The sequence below is a fragment of the Ciconia boyciana genome, chromosome 3, assembly GCF_034638445.1.
Source record: "Ciconia boyciana chromosome 3, ASM3463844v1, whole genome shotgun sequence".
Classification (NCBI taxonomy): Eukaryota; Metazoa; Chordata; class Aves; order Ciconiiformes; family Ciconiidae; genus Ciconia; species Ciconia boyciana.
In genome coordinates this window covers 102,500,828-102,527,126 of record NC_132936.1, presented here as the reverse complement: position 1 = coordinate 102,527,126, position 26,299 = coordinate 102,500,828, and the positions used below count along the sequence as shown (strand labels likewise).

General features: G+C 34.8%; 1 protein-coding gene across 8 annotated transcripts in view; it reads right to left on the bottom strand.

Moving 5' to 3' along the window:
• The window catches only part of SYT14 (synaptotagmin 14), a 104,611-nt gene that overhangs the window by 60,267 nt on the left and 18,045 nt on the right, over positions 1-26,299 (bottom strand). For 3 of the 8 annotated variants that reach the window (XM_072856851.1, XM_072856853.1, XM_072856852.1), the window contains exons 3-4: positions 15,158-15,322; positions 8,612-8,830 (exon numbers count right to left, since the gene is read on the bottom strand). In XM_072856851.1, coding sequence (XP_072712952.1) covers positions 8,612-8,830; positions 15,158-15,322 — 384 coding nt within the window. Of the gene's footprint in view, positions 1-8,611; positions 8,831-12,866; positions 14,119-15,157; positions 15,323-26,299 lie in introns of those variants that run through there. The other 5 variants (XM_072856847.1, XM_072856846.1, XM_072856848.1 and 2 more) reach the window with 4 other exon arrangements.

Here is a 26,299-nt window from a genome sequence, read left to right as displayed (position 1 = left end):
CAAATATATACATGAACTTCTCCCAATTAATGACAGATCTTGATCCTTTCATAAATCCCAGATTCAAACAGATGAGAGACTTATTAAAATAGTAAGATTACAATAAAATGAAACTTTCCTGTAATTATTAATGTATGATTTACATCACTTCAGAGACATCACATTGCTAAGGGTGACTTTCTTCAAAGCCTTCACATCAATGCAAAGGGTATTTCTTCAAAGACTTCAAAATGCTGGCAGGAGGAACCTAATTTGTGAGATTGCTTTGCTCACTTGTGCACATCAGGAAAAAAAGCCCTTTCCCATTGGCGGACAGTTTTTCCTCCTCTTTGGAGTTGGTCTAGCTGGAAAAGGAATTTTCCTGTTGAAAAATCTTATCATCACTGACTTTGAGTTTTGTTACTAGTTTTCTTCTCTCGGCAGCAGATGACACGCATACTTTAACATCATCTTCTTCCAGCATCTCTGCTGCTCATCACAGGGTAAATCCATGATTTCAGAATTATTCAAATTCATTCTATCAAGCACTTTCATGTGTTTCCTTTGGTTAACAAGATACTTATTGTGCACAACTTTGATATCATCTATCTGGCTTTTCAACTCAAAAGTTCTCAATGTAACTCCATTCTCTTCCAAACTGTATTTAAACTCAGACACAGACCTCCTTTGCATTTAAATCCCAGGTTTACATCTTGCTACCTCTGTAATATCCCTTAAGAAAATGACAAGAATAATATTGAGTTACACACATACTTTCTACCCCATCTGTGAATTCTGTCCATTCCATGTCTCCAGACTCTGTAAACACTATGCTTGTCTGCCATTCATACAGGTAAAGAACCATAACCACAACATGATCATAGCCTAATACATGAAGTACTTACATGAAAAGTTCCTTGCTATCAGGAACTTTTCAAAAGACAAAGAGCAACACTTTCTTGGGAAGGAAAAAAGATCTGAATTCTGTAAAACTGAACAAAAGACAGAGCAAAAGTTAATCTTCAAAACAGCTTAGTCTCTGCAATGCTCAGTTGACTGTATTTTTGGGAAACGCACATTGTAATTTCAAACACTTAACAGAACTGACTTATCTTCCACTATTGTAGAAGAATAATAGATGACTGCCATAATGCACTAGGAAGCTACTTTGAAACTCTTGGGGGAAAAAAAAAACCAAACCACAGCATCAGAGAAATTAAGTAGAAAGTAACGCAAATCAAGTTAGCTCTGGACAGTATTCTGCAGATCCTTGAATTACAAAAGTATCTTTTCTACTGCACAAAACTATCGCTAAAACTTTCTCTTGGTATAGCTATGGATTGAACTGCCACACTCCCTAGAGGCTTCAAAACCATCAGAAATTCTTTTTCTCCAATTTTTAAGGGCTTGGAGCCAATGAAGACTCACTCCAATTTACCAATAAATAGGACGCAGACACACATAATCAGGGATCAGAACTTTGTACCATTAGTATTTCATCATTGCACTTTCTCCTGTACTACATGAAGATTTTAAATTACTCTTAAAATTAAAAGTGTCAAGGGTAGCTGCCCACATAACAGAAAACAAGCATAAGGAAGCTGGATGAAACTAAAGAAATATTGTAATTAAAAAATACCCTTTTTCTCTCCCAAAAATCTCAAAAACATGCATCAAGAATTATAGCAATTGATAGTACACAAGTACTATCAGCTGAGGTACATGAGTATGGGTATTTGGAATGTCTCATAGCTGTAACATGACTCAGCCTTCAAAATATACTCTGAAATATTTGGGAAATACTGCTCTGAAGATTACTTAAGACTTAAGTGTCTTTACAAAGACCCTTTCAAAGTATCCTGATGAACACACTATTTGAAGCCCTAGGTCTATCCACAGCTGCAGGTCAAAAGGAGTATTTTCTTCCAATAGGTATTATACCAGAGAAATCTCACAAGTATCTGATAAAGACACATCAGAGAAAAATGAGTGGCCACCTTCTTCCTAAATACTCTTTCCACTGTATTTCTAATTCATTTCTTTAAAGCATATTAGAGGAAAAAGAAGATAAATAACTATTTAAGTTATGATCTAGTATTCAACTGAGCTTTCAGTCTTCCAGTCTGAATACTAGTTCATAGTTCTTATTCCACATAAGCCACCTTCTTTTCTGTAATTCTTAGCATCTGAAATGTACAGGTATATAGACCAATTCTGAGAGAACTTTGTGGCCTTATTTTGCTGAACACGATACAACCATACTGAGGCCCTCACTCCATAATTTTGAAACAGTAAGTCTTCATTCACATTTGACTTGAAAATAGATCTGCTTATATGCAAGGAATAACAACAGAAACTAAACTGGAAAACATATGATTATCATGGGATTCACTGAGGGATCCATTCTTTCTCTCTCAGCCTGTCCAGTGGCTTTCACCTTAGTTTGACAAGTCTGAAGAAGTAGGATCCTGCTTTACAGAAGGTATTTACTGTGGAAAACTCCACCAGGTTGCTTTAACAAACTGGGGAGATTCACCTGTATACCAGTTTTGAGGTGCTTATGAAAGAGCTTTTGGTGTTTATGTTGGGAAGATACTGAAAGAAAATCTCTATATATACTTTAAGTAGTTCAGTGAAGAGACTTTTCCCAAGACATTAAAACTAACAAGAGAGAAAGAAAAGGCAAAAAAATGCATAAAGAATCAGATCCAAGAGATTCCAGAAGAACAGTCACCTTCACGTGCAAAGATTGACACTGAGGAGCAAGGCAAACATATGTCCAACAGACACGTCAACATAAAGTGCCGAAAGCCTAGAGAAGAATAAAAGTGGAGAAGATAAACTACAAAAATAACATCATACTCTACCTTCACAATATGGAAAAGATGGATAAAATCCAGTAGCATATGCCTGCTAGAGCAGCAGATTCTCATTTAAGAGAACTTATGTTTTCTCACTGCAGTCTTTTAGTGCTTCCATATGTTTTCAAAAAACCTTGTGAAATGTAAGGCACTTGGGCCAATCTCAGCAATAAAGCCTCTGAACAAACATGTCTTCAGCCACGGGGCTTTATCAATTGAGAAGTTAGAAAAACACTTTAAAATAGGCTGGAGACGGAACCTGTGGTTATACTGAGCTGGTGAACTATAGCTAAATAAAGTACATCTAAGTATGCTAAGTAAGCAAGTGAGCTTACTACTTTTTCCATCATGATGTCACTTACTTTGCCTCAGAATTGGGATCAATTCCTCTTGCTTGCTTGCTAATCTGGAATTTTGCACAGCTGTTAAAGAGGTGATTTGGCCAAGATATGCTTTACGAACATCACAAACTAACTATAAAAAACCAGAATGTTTTCTTCCCCTCTTCTACCTTTCTCATCTCAAGGGATTCAGAGAATCTTGATTTCAAAAGAAAAGAAGAACCTACAGCTTTTGACATCTGCCTGCAAAACTCTAATTTCAGTATATTTACCCTAACATTTCTACGTTTAAAAACTTCCATTTTTAGGAATTTAAGGGACTGCTTCCTTAAAGAAAATATATTGTACTTGCCTATGAAGCTTATAGAGATAACAAAGACACAACAACTTGTCTGTATAATGCTTGAGTTTTTAAAGTTCAGGAAGTAGCCACTACTGGAGACAAAGAGGCTAGTTTAATATCATATTGTATGTTTTTTTGAAATTGAAGTGATTAAGAAAGCATGGTCCATTTTAGATCACAATCAATACAGATATTAAAAAATAATTCCAATTACCAAAGTACAAAGAATAATGCCAATTTTAAATTTAAAAAGTTTATACACTTCCTTATTTAGATCACTATTTCAATTCATAATCTCCTTGTTAGCAGAAATAACTTATGGTGTTATTTTTGCTTTTTTGTTGTTTTTTTTCCTGATATTTGTTCTTTATTTTCTGAAACAGATGTGTAATGTCACAGCCTATGTTAATCTCCTCTTCCAAAATACTACAAATAATTGGAGCACTTAAAGGCAATACTACATATTCAATAGGATAATAAGACCACTTGCAATGGTAGGGAATAATACAAGTAGGATGCACATTATGAAAAACAAAAAGGAAGTTATACCAGGATATGTATCAGGGAAAAGGAAAAAAGGTCACTTGCGTAAGTATCCATACTTTACTGGATAACATGAGAAAGAACACAAAGAATATTATTGGCAAAAACAAGATTTCAAACTTCGAGCTGACCCTAGAACTCTGGGCCTAAGCACAGAGACTGCGTTACATCCACACATAGATATCAAGAAATACTGTAGTTATACAGGTTCCTCTTTTCAGTGATTAACAGTTTTGAGTCATTTGTGCAAGAGTTGGAAATTTCAGGTGTAAACCTATCTTCTGTACCATTTTACTTTGCCATCTGTACCATTTACTTTGCCATTCTGTACTATTTTACCTTTGATGATGACAGTTGTCATTATCTTGATTTTCTAATGAACTAGATTTTCCTTCAGAGATACTCTGGAATTAAGCCTGTCCACGAGGAGCTCACTGCAAGTTACATCTTTACAATAGCTTGGAGTCTGCAGAAATACTTGCATCTAAGCACAATATTAATTTGTTTTCATTTAAAATATATATTATAACTCATCAAAATCTATGTGCATCAAATGTGCTATACAAATGTATAAAGTGGATCAGACACTGGTCATAAGCAGGTATTTGTGAACCAAAATTTAAAAACCTAAATTTCATAGAATGAACTAAAGTGCTACTAGAACATTCCATCATCAAAATACATCAACAAACCCCAATAAATATATTGCTTTCATCATTTAACTATTAAAAACATTATACAAAATGCCATGTCAGTTCTACATAAATATGCTGAAAAGAAAGATTAATATGGCCATCTAGAGGAGAAAAGAATGATGTGAAAACATGCCACACACATTTTCAGGCTTCAGAATAAAACATTTTTGGAAGCATGCAGCCAGAAAATAGATGTAATTAATTACATAATTGATAATAAGTGAACCTTAAAATAATATGATCAGAAATTTTGATGGTCTTAGTAATGCAAACATATTAATATTATACATGCTTTTAGCAATGCAAGCAAAGCTTACAGGGTGTATTAATAAAGACAAGTTCATATTTTTGTCTCATGAAATTTTGTGCGTCCACTATTAAGTGCAGACGTGTCTAAACAAACAAATTTAAAAAGTGAAGATTAAAGTGCAGAATAAACAGTTATTAGTAAAACTGTTTATTGACTCCTTTGAAAACACACAGCACACTGTTGCAAGATACAACATGTGATAGAGATTAACTGCTGAAGAGAAAATAACACAGAATTTTCCAAAAATGAAATATCATTTTCATTGCTTATATTACTCTACCTCTGATGGAATTTTTAATGGTATCATCAGAGGCTGATTTACTAGCAATGAGCATGGAGGAAACAGAGACGAGACAAAAATGAATTCTCTCCTCTTATCACTTCAGTGTAACAGTGTCAAGCCCTGCTCAACCTGAGTGGTGCCTTAAGCTGGAAGTACAGCTGAAATGTTTAAGTCTTAGAAGTAGAAATGATAAAGTACACATGCGGAAACAGAAGCACACAAAGTCAAATATATTGACAATTGTTTCTCATATTAAATAAAGTACATAGGAACACACTGCTTGCTCCCCCTCCACTACAAAGAATCAAGAAATGGTTCTATCATTTGTCTTCACACTTATAAAAATAATTCAACAGTCATAAAAACCAACTATTTAATGAAAAATTTCAGGATTCCTATGGCATTGAGTCTTCTACAGATTTATTTTGCAAGTTTAAGGAACAGCAAAGCTTTGAATTTTAAAAATTACACTGAAACATCTAGAACGTTGATACTCTGCACTTGGAATCAGAGATTTTTAACCTCATCTGTTCCGTGAAGTGTTTTTCTGAACACATATGAACTGTTTGGTAGCAATAGCCAGTCTCGCATTTATTTTTGACTGCAGGCTTTCTTCATGAGGTTTTCACTTTCTCTTTTCATCAAAGTTCTAGGTTGGGCAGCTTTCCCTCTCTAATGTTCATAACATAACGAGGCATACTCTTTCTTTTCCTCTATTCAAACACATTTTTATCATTGTGCAAAGATTCTTTTATGTTTAGAATCATTTAGGAAGAACATAAAAAGTACTAACACTAATTATTCTAGTGTGCCACCTTCAGGTCACTGAAAAGTGAAAAATACTGGGTTGTTAATCTGTTGCCATGTCCAATACCACAAAACCCTTTTTAATACTACTGAACATCATTTTGTTGAGATTAATGGATTACAAAAATGAGACAAAATCATCACGCTAATTTGCAAGCATTTTGCAGAAAACTGTAGAATGAGTGCAGGCTATCAAATAAATAACATTGCTGATTGTCCACTCCTTCTAAAACGTGGGAACAGAATGCTCTCACAAGCAGCAGCAAAAGCAAAATACTGACAGTATTAAAGCTTTTTTGCAAGTATAAGTATGTGCTTAAAAATTTACAATTTTCTAAATTAGAATGTTTTGATAGTTTTTTGCTTTAAATTTTTTTTTCCAAACCCTGAATGTTCTTTCATTATAATAAATTCAATTTGCATCGTAATTTTAGAGTGAATATGTGTGTGTGTATATATATAAATGGTTTTTACATTCAGCCAGCTTCCTGAATGGAAAGAACATTGAGAACGGATAGCAGCTGGTGACAGATACCTTTAGCAATAGAAGAAAAAATGAAAAAGGAGGAAGGCAAAACAATTGTAACTTTCCTGATGCAATACTTGGACTTGCCAACAGGGTTCTTTTGTCTTAGATTCTAACAATGATATAGATTTCCAGACTGGAGTTCTCATTCCCCAGAAGAGGATAAAAGTGACTATGAACTTTTATGATCTGAGAGGATGATAAAGAAGACAATTATCTAAAAAAAAAAAAAAAAAACCAAAAAAACCAAAAAAAACCCCCACACCCTGGATACAGGCTAGTACAATGCCTTTGGAGCTTAAGTCTTAAAGAGCCAAAGTAAAAAGCTCAGATGAAATGAGAACTTTTCACTGAGAAGGTAACTAGGTAGGATAAAAAAATCTGAACTGAGAAGCAGAAAGAGGAATGTCACATGCTCCTTCCAACATTAATTATTCTATGATTATTTCAACAAGCAGCCTCTATAGTTGAAAAGAGACAAATACATCATTCTCGGGATCTGAAAGTAGTCGTCTTGCATAATTTGTATCTGGTATTATTTGCTAATAAATACAATTGAGTTTTCCATCTCCTGTTAATATACATCACCATTCATTCCCAACAGTGACATGAGCCATACAAAAAATTAACCTCTTATCTTTCATATTCCCCCTGCCAATGCTGTTGATAGATCTCAGTAGATACAAAAACCAAACATGATATTTTCACTATCCTTCCTCCTTGTTGTCCTTCTCCATCACAGTGTCCAAGGATCAGTTCTTACTACCTGACCTCACCTCTGCATCTCCTTCCCTATTTGCTGGAACTCAGACTCCTAGCCTCCCTACAATTTAACAGCAAAGGAAAGAACTGAAATTTCTGATGATCAGAAAATACTCCTCTTACTCTGCAACTTACTTCAGTTATGGCTTTCATGTCCTTTGAGTCTTAACTTGGAATCATGAACAAGCATGCACTAATTTCAAATTTCAGTGGCAAACAGACTTTTATATAAATGAAGTACATCATATAGTAGAAAATTTCAATTTTTTCAAGCATTTCTGGATTGTATAGAACATTTAAGGACAGACATCTTTTAATTACATGTATCCACTTTTTATTAGAAAATACCAATCTCTAAAAAACCTTTGCCTTTTAACATATTAAAGGAGACCGACAAATACCTTACTATAGCACAGCATCTGTATTAGAATCTGACTTTTATGTAACTTCAAACAAAGCCCACTTTTCATGCTAGAAAATGGCTACAGACACAGTTCTCACATACAGCTATTTTTAAGCACAAAAAGCATATTGACAAAATATTGACAGCAGAATTCTCAGCCTCTATGTCAGATTGTCACCCTAACTTAAAATTAGGAAATATATACCTCAAAAGTAAACATCCATTGTTTACATCCAACTTTTAACTCCATGGAAAAATTATATTAATCTAATCTTTGTAGTAATTTCTTTCTGTGATTTCAAGAGAAGAAAAGATACAGAACATTCCAGTAATGCGCACTGCAATGACCATATGCACCGTAACCAATAACCAATTCAATTTACTTTGCTGTTATGACAGCTTATCAATAGAGGAATAACAGGTCTTCTTTGTATTTATAATACCACGAAATTCATCAAGAGTTGCCATGTTTCCTTCCTAAATCAAAACAGTTTAAATTCCCCCCAAAATAAAATGACTAATGACAAAATTGCATGAAACTTAATATAACAAGATATTATATCATTTGCAGTATTTCCGGAAGAATGCGCACAAGTCTGTGCCTTTTCTTTTTTTTTTGAGCATGCACAAATAGATATCTGGATATTTCTTGTAGACATTGACTATTTGCAAGTCAAGCTGTCCTTGTCTAGGACTTACTTATCCAGTACATAACTCTGAAATTTGGAATAAAAGGAATGCTTTTAAATCACTCTTACCTTCATCTATTGAGGCTTCACTACTGTATCCATCATATTCTGCAGACAGGGGACTATATTTTTGTCTGGTTTCCCATATATAGTTTTTTTGCTGTCTGCCATCCACCACTGGCAGCCTGGAACTCTGGGTTCTAGACAAGGCCTCATGATATTTACCCAGTGCTTCATCTTCACTCTCAGATGATGAACCATGCTGGTCTTTACTCATATAAGAGTTGTCTGTTTGAATAAAATAAAGCAAATGGACTACAGCTCAAAATAGAATACAAGAAAATAACCATAAGAGGTTATCATTGAAGATATTTAAGCTATTTCAATTAAAATTTCTGTATAAAAATATCATCTTGTAATCATAAGTATTATGTGATTTTCTAATTGGTGAGAGCTATTTTTATTTTCTAGAAAAACTGAAAGATCATTAAGCCCCCCAAAAACATTCTAAAACTTATTCAACAGAAAATGGATCCATTTATGTAAGGCAACACACACTGAAGTTCTTGAAACCCTTCATTAAGTGAGAAAATGCTCAAAATAATTTATGTAAAGTAAATCCAACACTGCTGCAATATTACATTTGGAGACCTAATATATCAAAAAGGCAGCTCCTGATCCTCCATTCCTAGCTGATTTTTGCTGTGAGCATGCAGTGCAACGTAGAAATGAAACTCATTTACAAAGAGAAGCCTACAACAAGATCGTCTTAGGATATTTATGTCAGTAGTGCTTAAACTCACAATAACAAATGGGAAAATGCTAGTGAAAGATGTTTGCATGCACAATTTTATCTAACTTGCAATAAACAGCCCTTGTTCAATAACTGAAATTAATGCAGATTCTCATTGCAGACATCTGGCAACAGCAAAAACTGCACAGAAGAAACTATCTAGTTAATTGTTTTATACCAGTTCCTCTATAATTCCCACTCCTGTGGCCAACTTTTTCCAACATCTCAAGTATGACTTCCTCCCACAAGTCAAAGATTCAGATGCATTTTTATTTCTGTAAAAGGAAAGCTTCCCCCTCCCCTTTCCAAACCTCAAATGGATTCTGTCCAAACTTAACATGCCATACAGAGGGTCTGTAGATCTCAAACTCTAACAGGCACTAAAAGAGTTCATGTAAACTCAATAATTAACTCAATTACCACTACTCTGTGAGCAAGCCTATGGTATATGATTTGCCAATGGATTTCCATTACTGGTAGAGCTCTGAGATGCCAATAATGCTGTTTTTCAGCTCCTAATTCTGCAAGGGAATATTGTCTAACATGCTATCCAGCCACACTCAACCACTTCTCCCCTCCCTGCTTTTATGCCCTCCTCCCAGCTCCTGTCCTAGCTCCAGTTCTGCATTTCCGCTCCCATTAGTCTCCGTCTTCATGCCCAGCCAGTCTCACTCCTCTGCCTGGGTATTCTGACTAAAGGAGGGATTCAGCTTACCCAAAACTCAGTCATTTAAAATTAAAGTAACTCAACCTATACCAGCCATCTAGGCCTCTTTTACACTCAAGTGTTTGCCTCTTCCTACTACACAAGTCCTTCCTTCCCACTTTTAGGTAAGCCTCTGAAGTAGATGAGTAAAATCACTTCCCATAGAAGTGATTCCCTGGTACTCATACAGAAAAGCCTATGCTGCAAGTTTAGGTGAGACATCTTTTGCAAAGTTACATTTATACTAGTAGAATCTTATCCTAAGTTCCTGTCTCCCAGCCCCATAGTCCAGGTTCCTGCTCCAAGCACCCAGTTTTGGTCTCTTATGGGGATTCCCAGCATCCTTCAGTAACCATAAGTATCAAAAGCAGGATAAGAGCTGCTCTGTTCTTCAACCCCTACAATGAAGCATATGAGTGCAAATGGGATGGTCAGGGAATTGAACAAGCAAATTATAAAAAGTATTTACTATGCCTTTTCCAAAGGCAAAGTTTCCAAAGAATTGCAATTTGGTCAAACTTACGCGTGTTTTCATAGAAGAACATGGGCATCTCTGACATGGGAAAAGTGCTCTCCCACATTTCAAGTACATACTCCAATATACAAAGGTGACAAAGCATCTTAGTGAAGCAGATGTGAAATCTACTTATTTTTTGCACAGATAACCAGCATGCTTTTCCCATACTCTACTCCTGGAAACAGCCAAAGATTTTAAACTATAGCTTAAAAAAAAAAATCTCAGACAGAAAGCATGCCAAATTTCATCCCAAATATTTCAAATTTGGCACACAGTTATAAGCAACTGAAAATAAGGTCTTGAAATGGAAAATGTCAGGAAACCTTAACTGCAGATGGTGCTACCAGCTCTACATGCAATGTGTACGTAATCTTAATTTAGTATTTATAGGAAAACTGGTGCCTTAAAAGACTGCTAATGAGCAACTAGATCTTTCAACTTTAGGCTATCAATTTTAATTCAAGTCTGACAGATATGGTTCTTCCTATTGTATGGATGGCTATAAAGCAAGCTCAATTTCACTGATCACTTACTGAGAACATCACAGCAAGCAAGATATATTCTGGCTAGCAGATTCACTGCAAGAGGCTGCCAGAAAAAGGAGCCTCCTTTGCTGGTACACAGAGTAAAATTTTGTATCTCACATGGCCCTCAACAGGTTGAAACCTGCCACCTAGGAAACTTCTACAGATTTCCACAACTATAATTAAAGCAGGGCATACCAGGACTAACATATAGTACCAGACTTCAGTATTAGATGCATCATTTATCATTACAAGAAATGTATTCACAAATATGAAATTAGGTTCTTTAATCAGTCTGCATAAAGGATAAAGAATGGAATAGTATAAAACATGGCAGCAACACGTTTGAAAGAAGTGCTGAAAGTTATGCCTCTAATCATACACTGATGTTTGTAAGCATCCAGAAGTTCTCAGTGATACCAGATTTTTTTTCTCCAGTTCCTAGCATAAAAGAAAAAGAATAAGGATGTATACTATTATTAGAAGTCATGAAACAAGACTTCTTCAGAGGACTTAAAAACCTCATTAAAGTTAAAACACAGGCTATCCATACAAACATTTTTTAAATGAACAATACAAATCTGTTTCAGTTTCTTGCAAAAATATAGCTTCCTGTACATTAAAAAAAAAAAATCCTCAGGCTTTTATGCCTCTCCTTGCCACTTCTCTTTTGATTTTCACATGTTAGTTGGAAACTTGCCTAAAAGAATTCATGTTCTTATTAAAAACTTGCCTTTATTTGGCTAACAAAGGTCATATTGAAAGCTATTCATTTGCTTATTATGGGACCTAAAATGCCATTTTTGATAGAGAATATACTTTACAAATATTGTATTACATGAAGAAATAACAGGTAAAATCATAGTTTATCATACAAACATGGAAACCACCTCCTAAATCAAATTAAAAAAAAAAACAAACAAAACGAGTAACTGAAATTTTCAGATAAGGGAAAACACACACACTGAAAAAAAAAAACCAAACCACAACTGATTTCTATTATGAAATAATTCATTTCTCTACAGAAACAGCTTCTCCATAAAAGCCCACGTTGCTTTCTAAGAATTCACTACACAGCCTACAAAACAATTGTGTAAAAATACAAGGTTTTACTTCTTACTCACAAACTATTATTGCAATCCCATTGTCATATTGTTTAAGACTGAATGTTGAAGATGGCACACACAGCATCCATATCAATAATGCACAGGTTTTCTTTGTAAGACTACAACTTTAAGGCAAGCCTCATTCAGTTCTTCCTATACTTAAAATCACTTAACTGCCACTTGTCATTGAGTTTTGTGTCTTGAAATTACTATCTTACATATCCCAGAAATACATTGTGAAGATCTACTATAATGTAAATGCAACATAAGTTTTTTTTTCTTTATCATCTTATCACATTTTATGCAATGCTTTTAAAATACACAAAATAAAAACCACCTTCACAGAACAAGTGTTAATTTTCAGTATTAATTAATTCATAGTTTTCAACAGAAACCACACAGGGCACTGCAGAGAAGGTAAGAAAAACTGTATATAGAAAAAGAAAAGTTAGAACATAGGAAAGGCATTTATTAATCGGTTCCTTTAAGTAATACTTTAAAAAGTAATTACCTTCCAAGAAATATCAACATAATTAGAGAATGAAGCACTGACAACACAGACCTACTTCCATCCACAGGAAACACTATTATTAAATGTGTGAACTAGGTGAAAAAAGTAGGAAGTATTGTAAGTTTCAGGAAAGGCTGAAGAATGCAGTTTGCTGACGGACTCCTCACCTTTTCCTGCTGTCTTCTTATTACACAGCTCTCTTGAATTCTTTTCAGATTTCGAGTTTTTCTTTTTACCCACTTTTGCAATTGTAGTTGACACATTGTCTTCATCCTTTGATACAGATTTTCCTTTTCTGTCAAAAAAGGCTTCACATTTCTTTTCTTTGATTTCATTAATGCAATTGGAACAGTCATTGTGTGTCTTGTTCAAGCTGGAGTCTGATAATTTTTGCTTCCCTACTTCAACAAGTTTTGTTTCTAAATCTTTGGGAACCTTCATACTGTGGACTTCTTCAGAATCCTTAAAAACAACTCCAGGTGACCATGGTTTGATTTTTCTATGCAAGTGACTCTTAGAATTACCTGATACTGCATGTAGGCAATTATCTTGTTCCTCAATAGATTGCTCCATTGTAAATTTATTACTTTTCAGGTTCCTATCTTTCAAGAACTTATCATTTACAAAACACTCATTTCCTCCTACTGCTTCCCTTTTAAAATGTCCTCCTACATTCTTCAAATCCTGAGGTACTTCTGTATCACTTAAATGATTATTACTATCTCTGCCTTTGAACTGACACTGGTTTTTGTCCACGACATGGTCAGATACTCCACCTTGACTTGTATCTTCTTTTACAAAATCTAATGAATTAGAATAATGAGTCTCTTTATGTTCTGCAATACCTTTCTTCGCTTTCATATTAATTTCCTGAGAATGAGTTAATAATGGCGTATGTTCCTCTCTCCCTTGCACAGGTTTATCATTCTGTATTTTGGAGCTTTCATCTTCAGCACGAAGGCCATTTATCATGCTTGTTACTTGTTCTGTTACTGAATCGGCTACACTGTAGCCGACTTCTCCAACAACACTGGTCAGATCATCCATGGCACTGCTAAGCGTGTCGACCAGAGAAGACACAGAGGGAAGGCTCAGATTTTGGTGGAGGTTTCTGAAAAACGCCATTTGTCCAACCTATTCAGCAACAACTTTTAATACAGAAAGGTCCTCTGTTTCACAAACAGATAACTCCACTTCTCCAAGTTCAGTTTCAGAGCTATTTGCTTTTGCTATCTCAAACTCAATACATTTACCAGGGGAAGCTGCAGCTTTGCTCTTTCCATTCAATATGCATTGAAAATAATAAGAAAGCAGCTAAGTAAATATCTTGAAATGAAGCCACAATCAACCAGCAAAACCATAGTCTTTCATCAACTGCAGCATCAACTAGCCATAATAAAATTCATTATTTTCAAAAATAAGACAACTGTGTGAGGTGGAAATATTTTTTTTTATTCTAACCTGCAAAGAAGAAGTTGTGAGACATTTAAATTACATCCTTTCACCAATGTCACATTAAAACAAGCTTTTAACATAACAGCTGCACAAAAACACACATCGTGGAGACTTCTTCACCCCAAAATATTTGTTGTCTTTTACATAAAGTAAGATATTTCGGAACATGAAGACTCAGTTTTGTAGAAAAAAGAAAGTTAAGATGACAAACTTAATTTCCAGGGGGTAGAACTTTTTCTGTCTCCAGAAAATTGAAACAGCATCTCCAGAAAAGCCCGTGTTGCTTTCTAAGAAGAAAATTGAAAATAAAAATTTAGCTGCACCTTTTAAAGAGGTAGAAGGGAAGAAAACCATTCAAATTTCCCATTCTGTTCTCTGGTGCCTGTCTCTTCCTCTCAAGTCAGCTAACAAAGCCCATTCAATTTCCACAGCCCAAAAGTAGAAAGGGGTTATTTTACCAACCCTCAGTATCTTTTTCAAGGTCTAATTTTTTTCATTTCAAGTTATCCTTAAAGACCTTGTTCTATTAAAAAAGTATAGAAATAATTTTTTAAGTCAGAGATAAGATGTCTTTAGTTTCTAATGTCTGACTTCTTTAAAATTATTTTCCAGTTGAGTATATGCAAGACCTTCTCCAAAAGGTCGGTGAAGGATTTTAATAGGCTGAGTGAAAACCCAATAATCCCATTCACAAATTTACTTGAGAAGATTTAATTATACACAATTATGGAACATTTAAAATACGTTCAAGACTATTCTCATAGTGCAAGAGAAATATCTTCCAATAAGTAAATGTCAACTCTTTAGTTATATGACTGTTGAATTTCTGTGGTTTGTGAATACAAAGGTTCCTTCATTTCCACATACCGCACAGTCACGGGAAAAGACAACATTGTGTGTGTTCATCACTTGAGTCAAGTGATTATCTCTGTATTTCTACAGATCCTTGTAAAAACATGCATTCTTATACTTAAGTTTAGTACACTGTATTTCAGATACTTACAAAGTTTATCTTGTGAATTCTTTCTTGTAGTGTATCCTGAATCGAGCTCTGGGAAACCACTAACATTTTCAAAACACATCTTCTTATTAATATAGAGGAAAAGTAGCAACATGAGAATAATGAACACCCCAACAGCAGACAGGAACCCAATTGCTTCAGGAGATACTAAAAGAAACAGAAAGAAACACATTTTAATAGGTCTTGTAAAAGTTTACCTCGTAAAAGTTACACTATTTATCAGAATTGATCATTAATAAATACTACTAAAGTTCCAAATATATATACAAGATATCACTGAAAAATCACCATTTAAATTTGAGCTAGTGTTTAATACTGTTAAATTTAATCAGTTTTTTCTCTTCCAATCTCTTTTCAAAGAACAGAAAAGTATCTGGTCCTAATCTAAGGGAGGACTGACATTGTGAGCAAAAGGTTCTGCCAGAGTACTGGACCCCATAACAAGACAGGGTCTCTGCAGAAAATGGAGAGATTATCAGCAGATGTCAAGGCTGATGATTTTTGATGGAACATCCCCCCCTCCTGGAAGGGGATGGAGGTTTGGCTGCCTGGACTCAGGGCCAACTCTGAGATAGTGCTGCTGGGGAGGGACTGAGCTCTTGCTGGTGAGGCCATTGCCTCTGTCAGCCTTGTTATGCTCAGCTCCTGGCTCCTCCTCCCTTAGAGACCAGCTGGCCCTTGCTGCTCCCTGACAAATAGTATACTGTGTGAGCAAAAAACAGAATGAGAAGAAGCACATAACAGTGCTGGTACGTGTGCCACTTGCATATAAACCAAGAAGGAGCTAAGCGGAATGGAGATAAGGCATACTTGATCAAAACCAGGTAGAGGAAAAAAGGCTGAAGTAGACTGACATGTCTTAGAAAGTGTATAAAACAAAGATTCTGTAATTGCTATTAAGCAGATAACTGAAAGGGAGTATCGCGCATCTTTTGCAGGGGTAGAATCTTGCAAGTCTATCATACCTAAGTAACAACATCGGTAATACCATTTAAGGCCAAGATTACCTAGGATGTGGTTTTAGAAATAAGAAATCTGGGAATGGATGTAGCAAACTGGATCAACTGAGGAAGAGTAATTAAGGGGCAGCTTGTTTACTTGAAAGGAGACTGGGCAGAGAAAGGGATATAGAAGGGTGGTAAAAAAGAGGGTCTAGAAACATAAGAAATAATGAACAAGTTATAAAAGCAGTTCAAGAACAAGAGAGGGCAGATCTTTTGCCAGAAGGAATGCAGATGCCCACAGACTATAATGAAGCTGACCTGCTTCATTAATCAAGGCTGCCAGGATGTCAGAGGGAAGCCCCTTGGGCAACCCACTGGACTTTCCATTGGGTCTACATCTGAAAGACTCCATGTGAGAAGCTAAAGAGCGACAGAACTGCAAATTTGTTAATAAGTAGTGTGGGAGGTTAAAGTGAAGGGTTATAGAACTACAATTCAATAATATTTGACTGCAGTTTATAAGAATAAAGTGATAGAACTGAACAATTGCATGCAATTAACAATGGTGTAAAGCGTTATAGAACTGTAAGTGATCCATAGTGGTATGTTTACTAGTTAACTAACCTGTTAATTGGTTTATTAGTAGTGTGCTGATCAATTAATAAACATTATAGCCTCCTGTATCAGTTATGTCTCAAACCTGCATTCTAAAGAGGGAGAGTAAGACCTTGAGGTAACAGACACCTTAACACTCAGAGAGGTTTTTGTGGCCTCAACACACAGAGGTGCATCTTTCAGGATTGAACATGGCTGCATTCATCTGGATGGAAGCTAGGATTTCACATATCCCTTTCTTCTTGCTGTTTTTGCTAGACTCCAAGCGTCCCTCTACTCACTACCATAAATCTCATTCTTGGGGGTCGAATTTTTTCTATTTATATAATATTTATGAAGATTTATCAGATTTATGAATTTCATTTGCCGAGATCTTGACACTTCACTTTAGGATTATAATGCTGTGTGGCAACATCTTTCACTATGTAAAAAGGAGTGGGATTAAAGAAAAATTGGCAACATACTCAACATTCTGAGAGATCCAATACAAAAGGACAAGAGGCAACAGCCCAATGTAGCAACAAGCAAAATTCCAGTTGGAGATGAGGGGAAAAAATTCCAGAATAAGAGGGGTTAATCACTGGAACAGATTGCCTAGATCAATTACAGAATCCAGCTTTAATGTTAGCCCTGCTTTGAGCAGGGGGCTGAACTGCAAATTACTCTCCCAGGAGCCTTCCAAATCAAATTATCCTCTGAGTCTACATATGCCCTTTGTACACTGGGGCTCATACATCTATGTGAAAGTGCTGACTGAGAAACGCACGCAGTTCCACAACCTCCTCAGTTTGTTTTGTGGGATGACAGGGAACATTTGTGTTTGTGGGGCTGTTCTTAAATAATTGTACAGGTGTGTTTTAAAAACTGGAAAAGAAAGATCAAAAGAAATGCACCTTCCACCATCCAAAAGGAATTGGTCAGATTTGCACTTCTATTTTGAGCTGAAAATCATTTTTGCTTCACTTTTTACCTCTGACCAGAAGAGGAAAAGATTGTGCACATAAGATTGTGCCTAGAACCCTGAAAATTTTCACACGAAAAGGAACCTGCAATAACTTCAAACCACCCATCCTGACAAAATTACTAAAGAAATACCAGAATGGCAACCAAAGAAGTCCCAAAAGGATGAAAAAGAAGCCCCAATTAGACTAGAACCTCTATTTAGTCAATATCAAACTTGAGTAAAATTGCTTCTTGTTTTATTAGATCATACCAGAAAAGTTAGGAAAAACATGAGCAACTCTCAACTGAGTTAAGTTGGGAACACTGTCTTCTGAAGAACTGAAGGTAAAGCTAGAAATAATTGGAAACCTTCAAAATCTGACCTTCACCTTCCAACCCACTGAAGTCCAAGAAAGAACAAGAAATATAAGAACACAGTATAACTGCTTAATAGGGCCAGAATAAAACAAACAGTGCAACAAGGAGGAGAAGGCATGCAGTATTTTCAATTTCAGACAGTACAACAGAAATACAAAGACCCATAGAGTTACAGAGTTCCCCATCAGTCCTTCAGGATGAGGCATTCTGCTGCATCACACAGAGCAAAAAGGTGATAAAAGTGGAGTTATATTCTGGATCAGAGAGGAAAGGAAGCTAAAACCTTTTTTAAAATATTTTCATTATCATGAACAAATTAAAAAAAAATCCCTTTGTTCACAGAAGACCTTGGTTGCACATCTGTGCTGGTTTTGGCTGGGATAGAGTTCATTTTTTTTATAGTAGCTAGTATGGGGCTATGTTTTGGATTTGTGCTGAAAACAGTGTTGATAACACAGGGATGTTTTAGTTGTTGCCAAGTAATGTTTGCACTAGTCAAGGACTTTTCAGCTTCCCATGCTCTGCCAGGTGCAGAAGAAGTTGCGAACGGACACAGCCGGGACAGCTGATCCCAACTGACCAAAGGGCTATTCCATACCATATGACATCATGCTCAGCATATACAGCTGGGGAAGATGAAGGAAGGGGGGGACATTTTCAGTGATGGCGTTTGTCTTCCCAAGTAACCGTTACATGTGATGGAGCCCTGCTTTCCTGGAGATGGCTGAACACCTGCCTGCCCATGGGAAGGAGTGAAGGAATTCCTTGTTTCGCTTTTCTTGTGTGCGCGGCTTTTGCTTTCTCTATTAAACTGTCCTTATCTCAAGCCACGAGTTTTCTCACTTTTACTCTTCTGATTCTCTCCCCCATCCCACCAGGGGGGAGTGAGCGAGCGGCTGGGTGGGGATTAGTTGCCAACTGGAGCTAAACCACAACATCCTACTAAGACTACCTGATATTCCCTTCAGAAGTCCGTTTGGAGTTGCTCATAATTTAATTAAAATCACTTGTTATAGCTGAAGTTCATGGCAACTCTGCCTCACACTGAAGGGTTTTTGTTTTTAAGTTCCAAAAAAAATAGTTAAACCGTGACCAAGAATGAGCTGAAGAAAAAAAATTACCGCTATAGTGGTAACTGATTTATTTTTTTTAAAAGTCCTAGTGTTCCCTGATTTAGAGCAAGGAAAATTTGGCATGTGTCAGGTGTTCATTTATCATTTTTCAGGCATCCATTTACCATTTTCATGGAATCTTCCTAAATATGGGAAAGCTCTGAGATTTGACAAAAGCCTCAGTTTGTGTATATTCATTTTTGACCTCAAAGTTCAACAGATGAAATCTCCCAAGGTTCTGCTGGCAGTAGGCATGCTCCCTCCCCTCCCAAGACTGCATATGGATAGCTGAGAATGTCTGGGGCTATTGGAACAACATCCAGTTTCTCTGAGTTATTGATCCTGACCCAAATGAGACTAGAGACAGGGCCAAGAACAGAAAATCTTCATTCTTCAGTATCTTCCAGTTCTAACACCTATCAAACACAGAGGCAGTGGCAGAAAAGGCAGGAAGAAGAAACTGCAATTCACCAGGACACAGGGACCAACAGAAGTGAGAGTGAAATGGAAGGTGGCAATTAGGCACAAGTTAATGATGTCCAGTAAGGAAACGGGAAGTATGAGTTATGAAGAAGGTGTAATATCAGAATGGAGTACACAAAACAAGTTGGAAATGGGAAGAGAAGGCAGAAAAAGACGACAGATTCAGAAGACTAGACAGATAAAGATAATAGGACCACAGAAATTTAACAATGAGGATAATTGCTTTATTATTGGAGCAGGCTGTCCTAAGCAACTTTGTCTGAATTCAGTGTCAACACTGCTTTGAGCAGATTGAACTGAATTCCAATCATTCTATGATTCACAATAAAGGACAGTGAATGCTTTCTTTTAATAGGATAGATTAACTGTACATCATCTTCAGAGAAAAGTGCACTTTCACGTATTTCACATTTGATCTTTTAATACTGAAGGTTTAAATTTTTAATGTGGGTTGTTTTTTTTACTTATGCTTATATTGTTCAGCAATCAAAGCTGCTTTGATCCATCAAAATATGTGCTTAAGGAAGTTAACCACAACCTAAAAGTAACTTGAAAACACAATACTTTTGTTTTTTTCTCGAGTACTTCCTGGATACTAATTAGTTAAAAAAGGCACTGTAATCAAACTGTATATTCTCTACGGAAACACAGTACCTGATGACATCTTTCTGGAGTGAAAAAAAACATTGGCTGATACCTTACAAAAAGAATGAAACTTTAGCTGCAGCAAGACTAATTAAATATTTATGTAATTCAGTGTGAACACAGGACTTGAAAATTATATTTCCGTATCAATTTGCATCCATGTAAAGAATATTAGAATGCTTGTTCACAGATTAAGCATATTATCAAGTTAAAATCCTTTAATGTATTACCATTATAAAGTCAGAAAAAAACCCCAAATAAAATTGTACTTCAATTTTCCACATGTAAATGTGTACAGATTCCCATCTATGAATAAAGGTTTTATACATCACATTAATCCTTCAATTAGTTTCTCACAGTTGAAGTGTCAAGCAGTTATATTTTGTAGACAGAAAAAAAAAAAATTACTTTTTTGCATATAAAATATATCTGTGCCACATTCAGCACCAGAATTATTTTGATTCAAAACACATTGTCATAAATTCTGATTGGTTTGGGAATTAATTGTACCATGAAAAGTATTTTAAAAACTCTCAGAGGTTCCCAGTGGTTTCTTCTACAATCACAAACCAATAGAAAGGCAATACTTTCTCATAGTCATATTTCAAATTCAAATGTCCTACTTTTACAAACTTCATCATTATCCTCAGTTCTTCAGACAAACAACAATGAAAGTTTGAAATTCATACTAATGTAACACAGTTTTAGAAATACTAAAAGAACAAATGTCTTACTACAAAGTTATTAAGACTAATTGAATTGCTGGCTATGGAAATAGCATAGAAAGTTATACTCATTACAGAAGTATTACATTAACAACACTTTAATTCACTTTTATTATTATCAGCACTAGAATTAGAATTATTATAACACAGAAACTTACCATCTCTTCATCTTAAATATCAAATTAACATCTCTTTCTCAAATAATAACTTCCCTGTTATCAAACAATTTTTCTTTTCCAAAAGATGTTTCAAACTCCAGAAAATGATGGCATCTTTAAATAAATATCACCAAAACAACAAAAATCCTCGCATTAAAAAGCATTCAATGTTTTTGATATGTATCTACCCCCCCAATTGTATTTAATATCCAGTCAATTATTTTTGGAGCTCTCGCACTCCACATCATACTGCTTACTTAGCTAGTAATGTACAAAGCCACATAGTTATCTTAGTGATGTTTTAATTATTCATTTACAAATGCAATAGTATCTCTTCTGTGCACAAATTAAGTAACTAGGGTATGATCCAAAGAACCTCAATTACCTTTAAGATCCTAGCACAGAAACATTTGAAATGAAAAATGTAAGCTTGTTTTTAATTTATAACCCGTTTTACTTGACTGTTTTTACATCTAAAATATTTTAGCCTTTAAAATTCTTTTAAATAAACAGGACTGTTGTTTTGTATTTTGTCCTGAAGAAGAATTATTTATTGTTATTAGCTTTTACATCATTACATGTTGACATTACATGAAAATAACCTGTGCTATCCAGCTCAAAAATATTTTAATTCAAATGCTATTCACTGCTGCTTGTCATTTCATACCAACTTTCTGACTTGCACAAGAAATTAACATATTTTCAGAAAGCTGAACAGGTTACTGAACCACAAAATAAGATTCATGCCTTGATTGCCTTTTCTCCATGCTTGAATTATTTATCTCCAAACAGCACATATGTGTTTCTCACAGACAACTCATGTCATAATGGAAAAAAACAAACAAATAAAACCCTCTATACCTCAGAGTCAGCTCGGAAGTAAAATACTTTGGTCTGACTGACTACTCAACAGGAATAAGAACTGCACTTTTGTATGTGTCAGTTTACATATAAATATTTTTTTCTTTTATGACTAATTACACAGGATGGTCTCTTCTCTAAAAGTAAGTAACTGAACTTGAAGGCTACCTAAGATTTTGTGCTCTTTCTAAACAGCTTTTATTTGACAAGGTAAACTCAATACGCAAAGTTTCACAATAATTTAGTAGAATTATCTTCTTCCTGTTTGCTGGAGTAGTTGAAGAAGCAATCACAAGTGAGTAGAACCTAGTTTACCTAGACAAAATGCTACACCTACAGGGGGCAACATTTTATCCAGTGTTGTGTTAGAAGACTTAAAAAATTAAATTCTTGACCACCTGGACTGTTTTACAAACAAGATAAACTCTATGTGGCAGCTGACATTACTATTAGAATACTTTCCTATATAAAAACAGAAGCAACTTTACCACAAAAATTGACTAGCTGATGTTTCTGCTAAAAATGAATGACAATGAACTCAGAATTCCCTCTAAACATTATTAAATGTGTCAAAAGATAAAATTCCAAATGTATTTCCTATGCTTCCTGTTTTATTTTGTATTCACCTTTCTTCTTTCAATAATATAAAACATTGGAACTATGAAATTCCTTTCTACAAATTTACCTATTTCTTTTATGTTTTGCCAAAACAAGCATCAGGAAAAGTATTTTAGTTCAACTTAAAACATGCAATTAAATCTCATCTACTAGTGTTTTTAATTTTTAGCTACATTTAGGTAACATTAAAACTGAAACTTTTATGTATAAAGATGCTACTCCCTTCAATTCAAACTTGTATTTTGCCTTTCTTCTGCAGCACAGACTACTTAACTTAGCCCACTACTAACAGCTACATATGTCAGCTTATTATGTTAAATACATGTTATGTGTTCTTATGATGTTCCTCCCTATGTGTTTGTTTCTTCTGCATCTTGCACTTTGTTACACAGCAAGTTTACACACTCTCCAGTACAAATTACAAGCATGTGCAACATGAGCTACCTGTATTTCAATACTTTAAATATCTATATCCAGTATATTACCCTGAGTGACATACAATTTTAAATGAACATAAACATGAAATGACAATTGAATTTCAATGCAGAACTGAAAAGACCATTTCCTAAATAAGAAAATTATTAACAATTTTTAGTAACACAAACTTTTCAGAACTTCTGAAAGACTGACAGAATGAAATCAGGTTGAAAGTGCTTATTTAACTTTCTATTTGGAATAACAATGCCCTTTAAAAATTCAATTTACGAACCTTTCAAAGTAATACTGGGAAAAACAAAAAACTTATATTATCTGAAGTGACACATGACGTGATTTAAAGGTTAATTTATAACAAATGTCATACACCTAACATAAGTAAAAAATAAATGGGCCTGTTTACACAAAAAATTTTACTGGAATTACTGTATCACAACAGCTACACTGGTCTAACTCTGGTGTCGTTTTTATTCTAGTGGAAAGTTATCGGGAATAATAGCAACTTTTTTCATCATTTGGTTTCTGCCACTTCACACTGGCTGAAGGATAATCTGCACTGCTACAGAGACAAATCAGGACTTTTCCCCCTCCTCATTTTCTTAACATCTAGTTACAAGGACTAATAAGAAAAAATACATTTTAATATCTAGGTTCCAGGACTTCCTTCACACAGGAAGAAAGTCTAGAATGTATTTTAATTAAAAAATTCAATTTATTGAATTTTATTATGAGCAATTAAGTACTTGACTAAATATTTACATCAAACAGAGTTTAATATTCTTCATAAATTATAGTTTGTGTTAAAAAGGTCTTGGTTCAGCTATTTAACTAATCACATACATATCTGTACAAAAATACTTGTATTAATCCTAGTACTGCCTCTGTAGTTTGTCATTTACAGGATTCCTTCCCCTTTCTTTTAAAATACCATGCTGAAACTGTATTTTGGAGATAAATTTAATTATGGGAAAAACAGGGCCCTGGGCTCCAGCATATCACTGATCTAAGAAAGAATTTAGGAATAACAGAAGCCATACTCCGAGACGGAGATTTAAACTTTTGACAGAAATCTTTTAATTCCTAAATCCTTACAGGCAGAGGAAGTTCTCAACCTGCCACCTCTGCTGATTTACCAGTCCCTCAACATCTTTTCTCTCTAATATGGAATTCATCTATTAAGTAGTATCTCACAACAGAAACCTCTGAAAAGAAACAGTGAAGGAAACATTGCATTGCTACTTGGAATAGACATAGATCACAGAATCATCTTGATTACCTCCACATCCTAATAATCTGTTGCAATTACATAGCTTATTACATGACTGTATTCTCCACACAGTGGACTGACTGCACCACCACACAGCAGTGATCATAGATTTTTAATGGCACTCTCAAATAATACTCCCAGTGCAAAAGTATTAAAGACCTGCAGGGGTCTAGAGGCTTGCAGTTTAAAAGTTCATAGCTACTACAAACTAGCTCTCCACTTCTGGGGAAAAAAATCTATGTAATAAAAATCTTTTTAAATGACATTTTTCCTATCAGCCACTACAATTAACAACAAAGTGTAAGACGATCCAGGATCCAGATTTCTGAACAGCACAGTGATTAACTAGGATACACAGCAAAGTACTGTGCAGTAAAAATGATTATATGAACATTTTAAGTGAAGAAGTGCCAGGGTTTGGATATAGCAAAGTTCTTACACACAAAAATTGCTACAGAAGAAATGGTAGTGTGATAGTTGGAGTTAAGTGACCCCAGTAGATGCTGCTTTCCAGAAGACTCCAAACATAGGAGAACACACAGAAACATAACTTTGCTTCCTGTATGGGCATCAATAATCTCAAATAAAAATATTTACTTCATATTAAATTTTCTCTAGTCCAAAATGTATAAATACAGATTAGCTTTCCAACAGAGAGAAAAATTTAGTATATATTCCAGTGTTGTTAATTCTAACATTATTACTTTCATTTTTTTAACATGTAGCCATACTTTTATAATATCTCCCGCATCTATTAAGTTTAGCATTCATGAGATAAAGGACACAGAATTTCTTCTAGCCTGGAAAAAAATATGTATGTGTCTATTTAAAATTAATTAGTGCACAATTATGAACAGATTATTTACCATTTTCTGCATATATTATAAAAGTAGCTTTAATTATGCATACTTTTTAATGAAGAGGTGTTATTCCTATCTCTGTAAAAAGAGAAAATGCACTTTACTTTGTAGTGTCCACATCTGAACCCTTAAATGAGTAGAAACAACGTATATTTATAATGTTTTACATTAATGTGAGGTTACCTAATTTAAAGAAATTTGCTGCATCCATGGTATCACCTTTCTCTTGACGAAAAACAAGAAGTTCTACCAACTGGATGACAGCAGAGAGAAAGGGGAAAAATTATTTTGTTTCTTTTTCAGAGGCACTTACTTAGTGTAGACTATCATAAAAATTGTAATATAACTTTAATATCAGACACAGTTGACTTTCAATAAAATAACGTTTCTACTTGTAAAATGAAACTCATGAATAAATATTTTTTTTTTTTCCATTTGAATTAAATGCAGTTGGCAACTTAACATTCAGCTACATGCAAATAGATAAGGATAGTTGACCAGAACATTAAACAGGACATAGTTCTACTTAAAATATACTTCTGACAAAACAAAAATTCATACCTTCTTATCTTTTCAAAATTATTATTAAAAGTGACATTTGTCATTGTCAGCCAAAGACACTATCTTTTTGCTACTTCTTTCTTTTGCATATTAAAGAGCACTTCTGTTCCATTATTAGTCACAAAGGCAGTTTGCTGAATAATTTCCTTTGTTTGCGAGACTGCCACAACAATAGAAAGAAAAGAACATCTTGCAAAAGAAAAAAGGGCTTAAAAAATCATTTTTAAAAATCTGTGCAACTCAGACCTTACTCAGATACTCAATCTACATTTCCATGAATTAAATACAAAATATTTTGCTGAGTTAGAAGTATCACTTTGCTTTATTTCAAAAATACACAAATGAACAATGAAAGGTGAAAGAGACCTAAAAATAATATGGCCATGCATTTTCTGCTTTTATGTCACTTCCATGTCGTACAGTGAGTATTATACATATCAGAATATCTTAGAGGGTTTTTCCTCAGTTACAGCTCAATATCATAAACATCACAAGTCTGTCTGGTCTGTACAAACAGAAG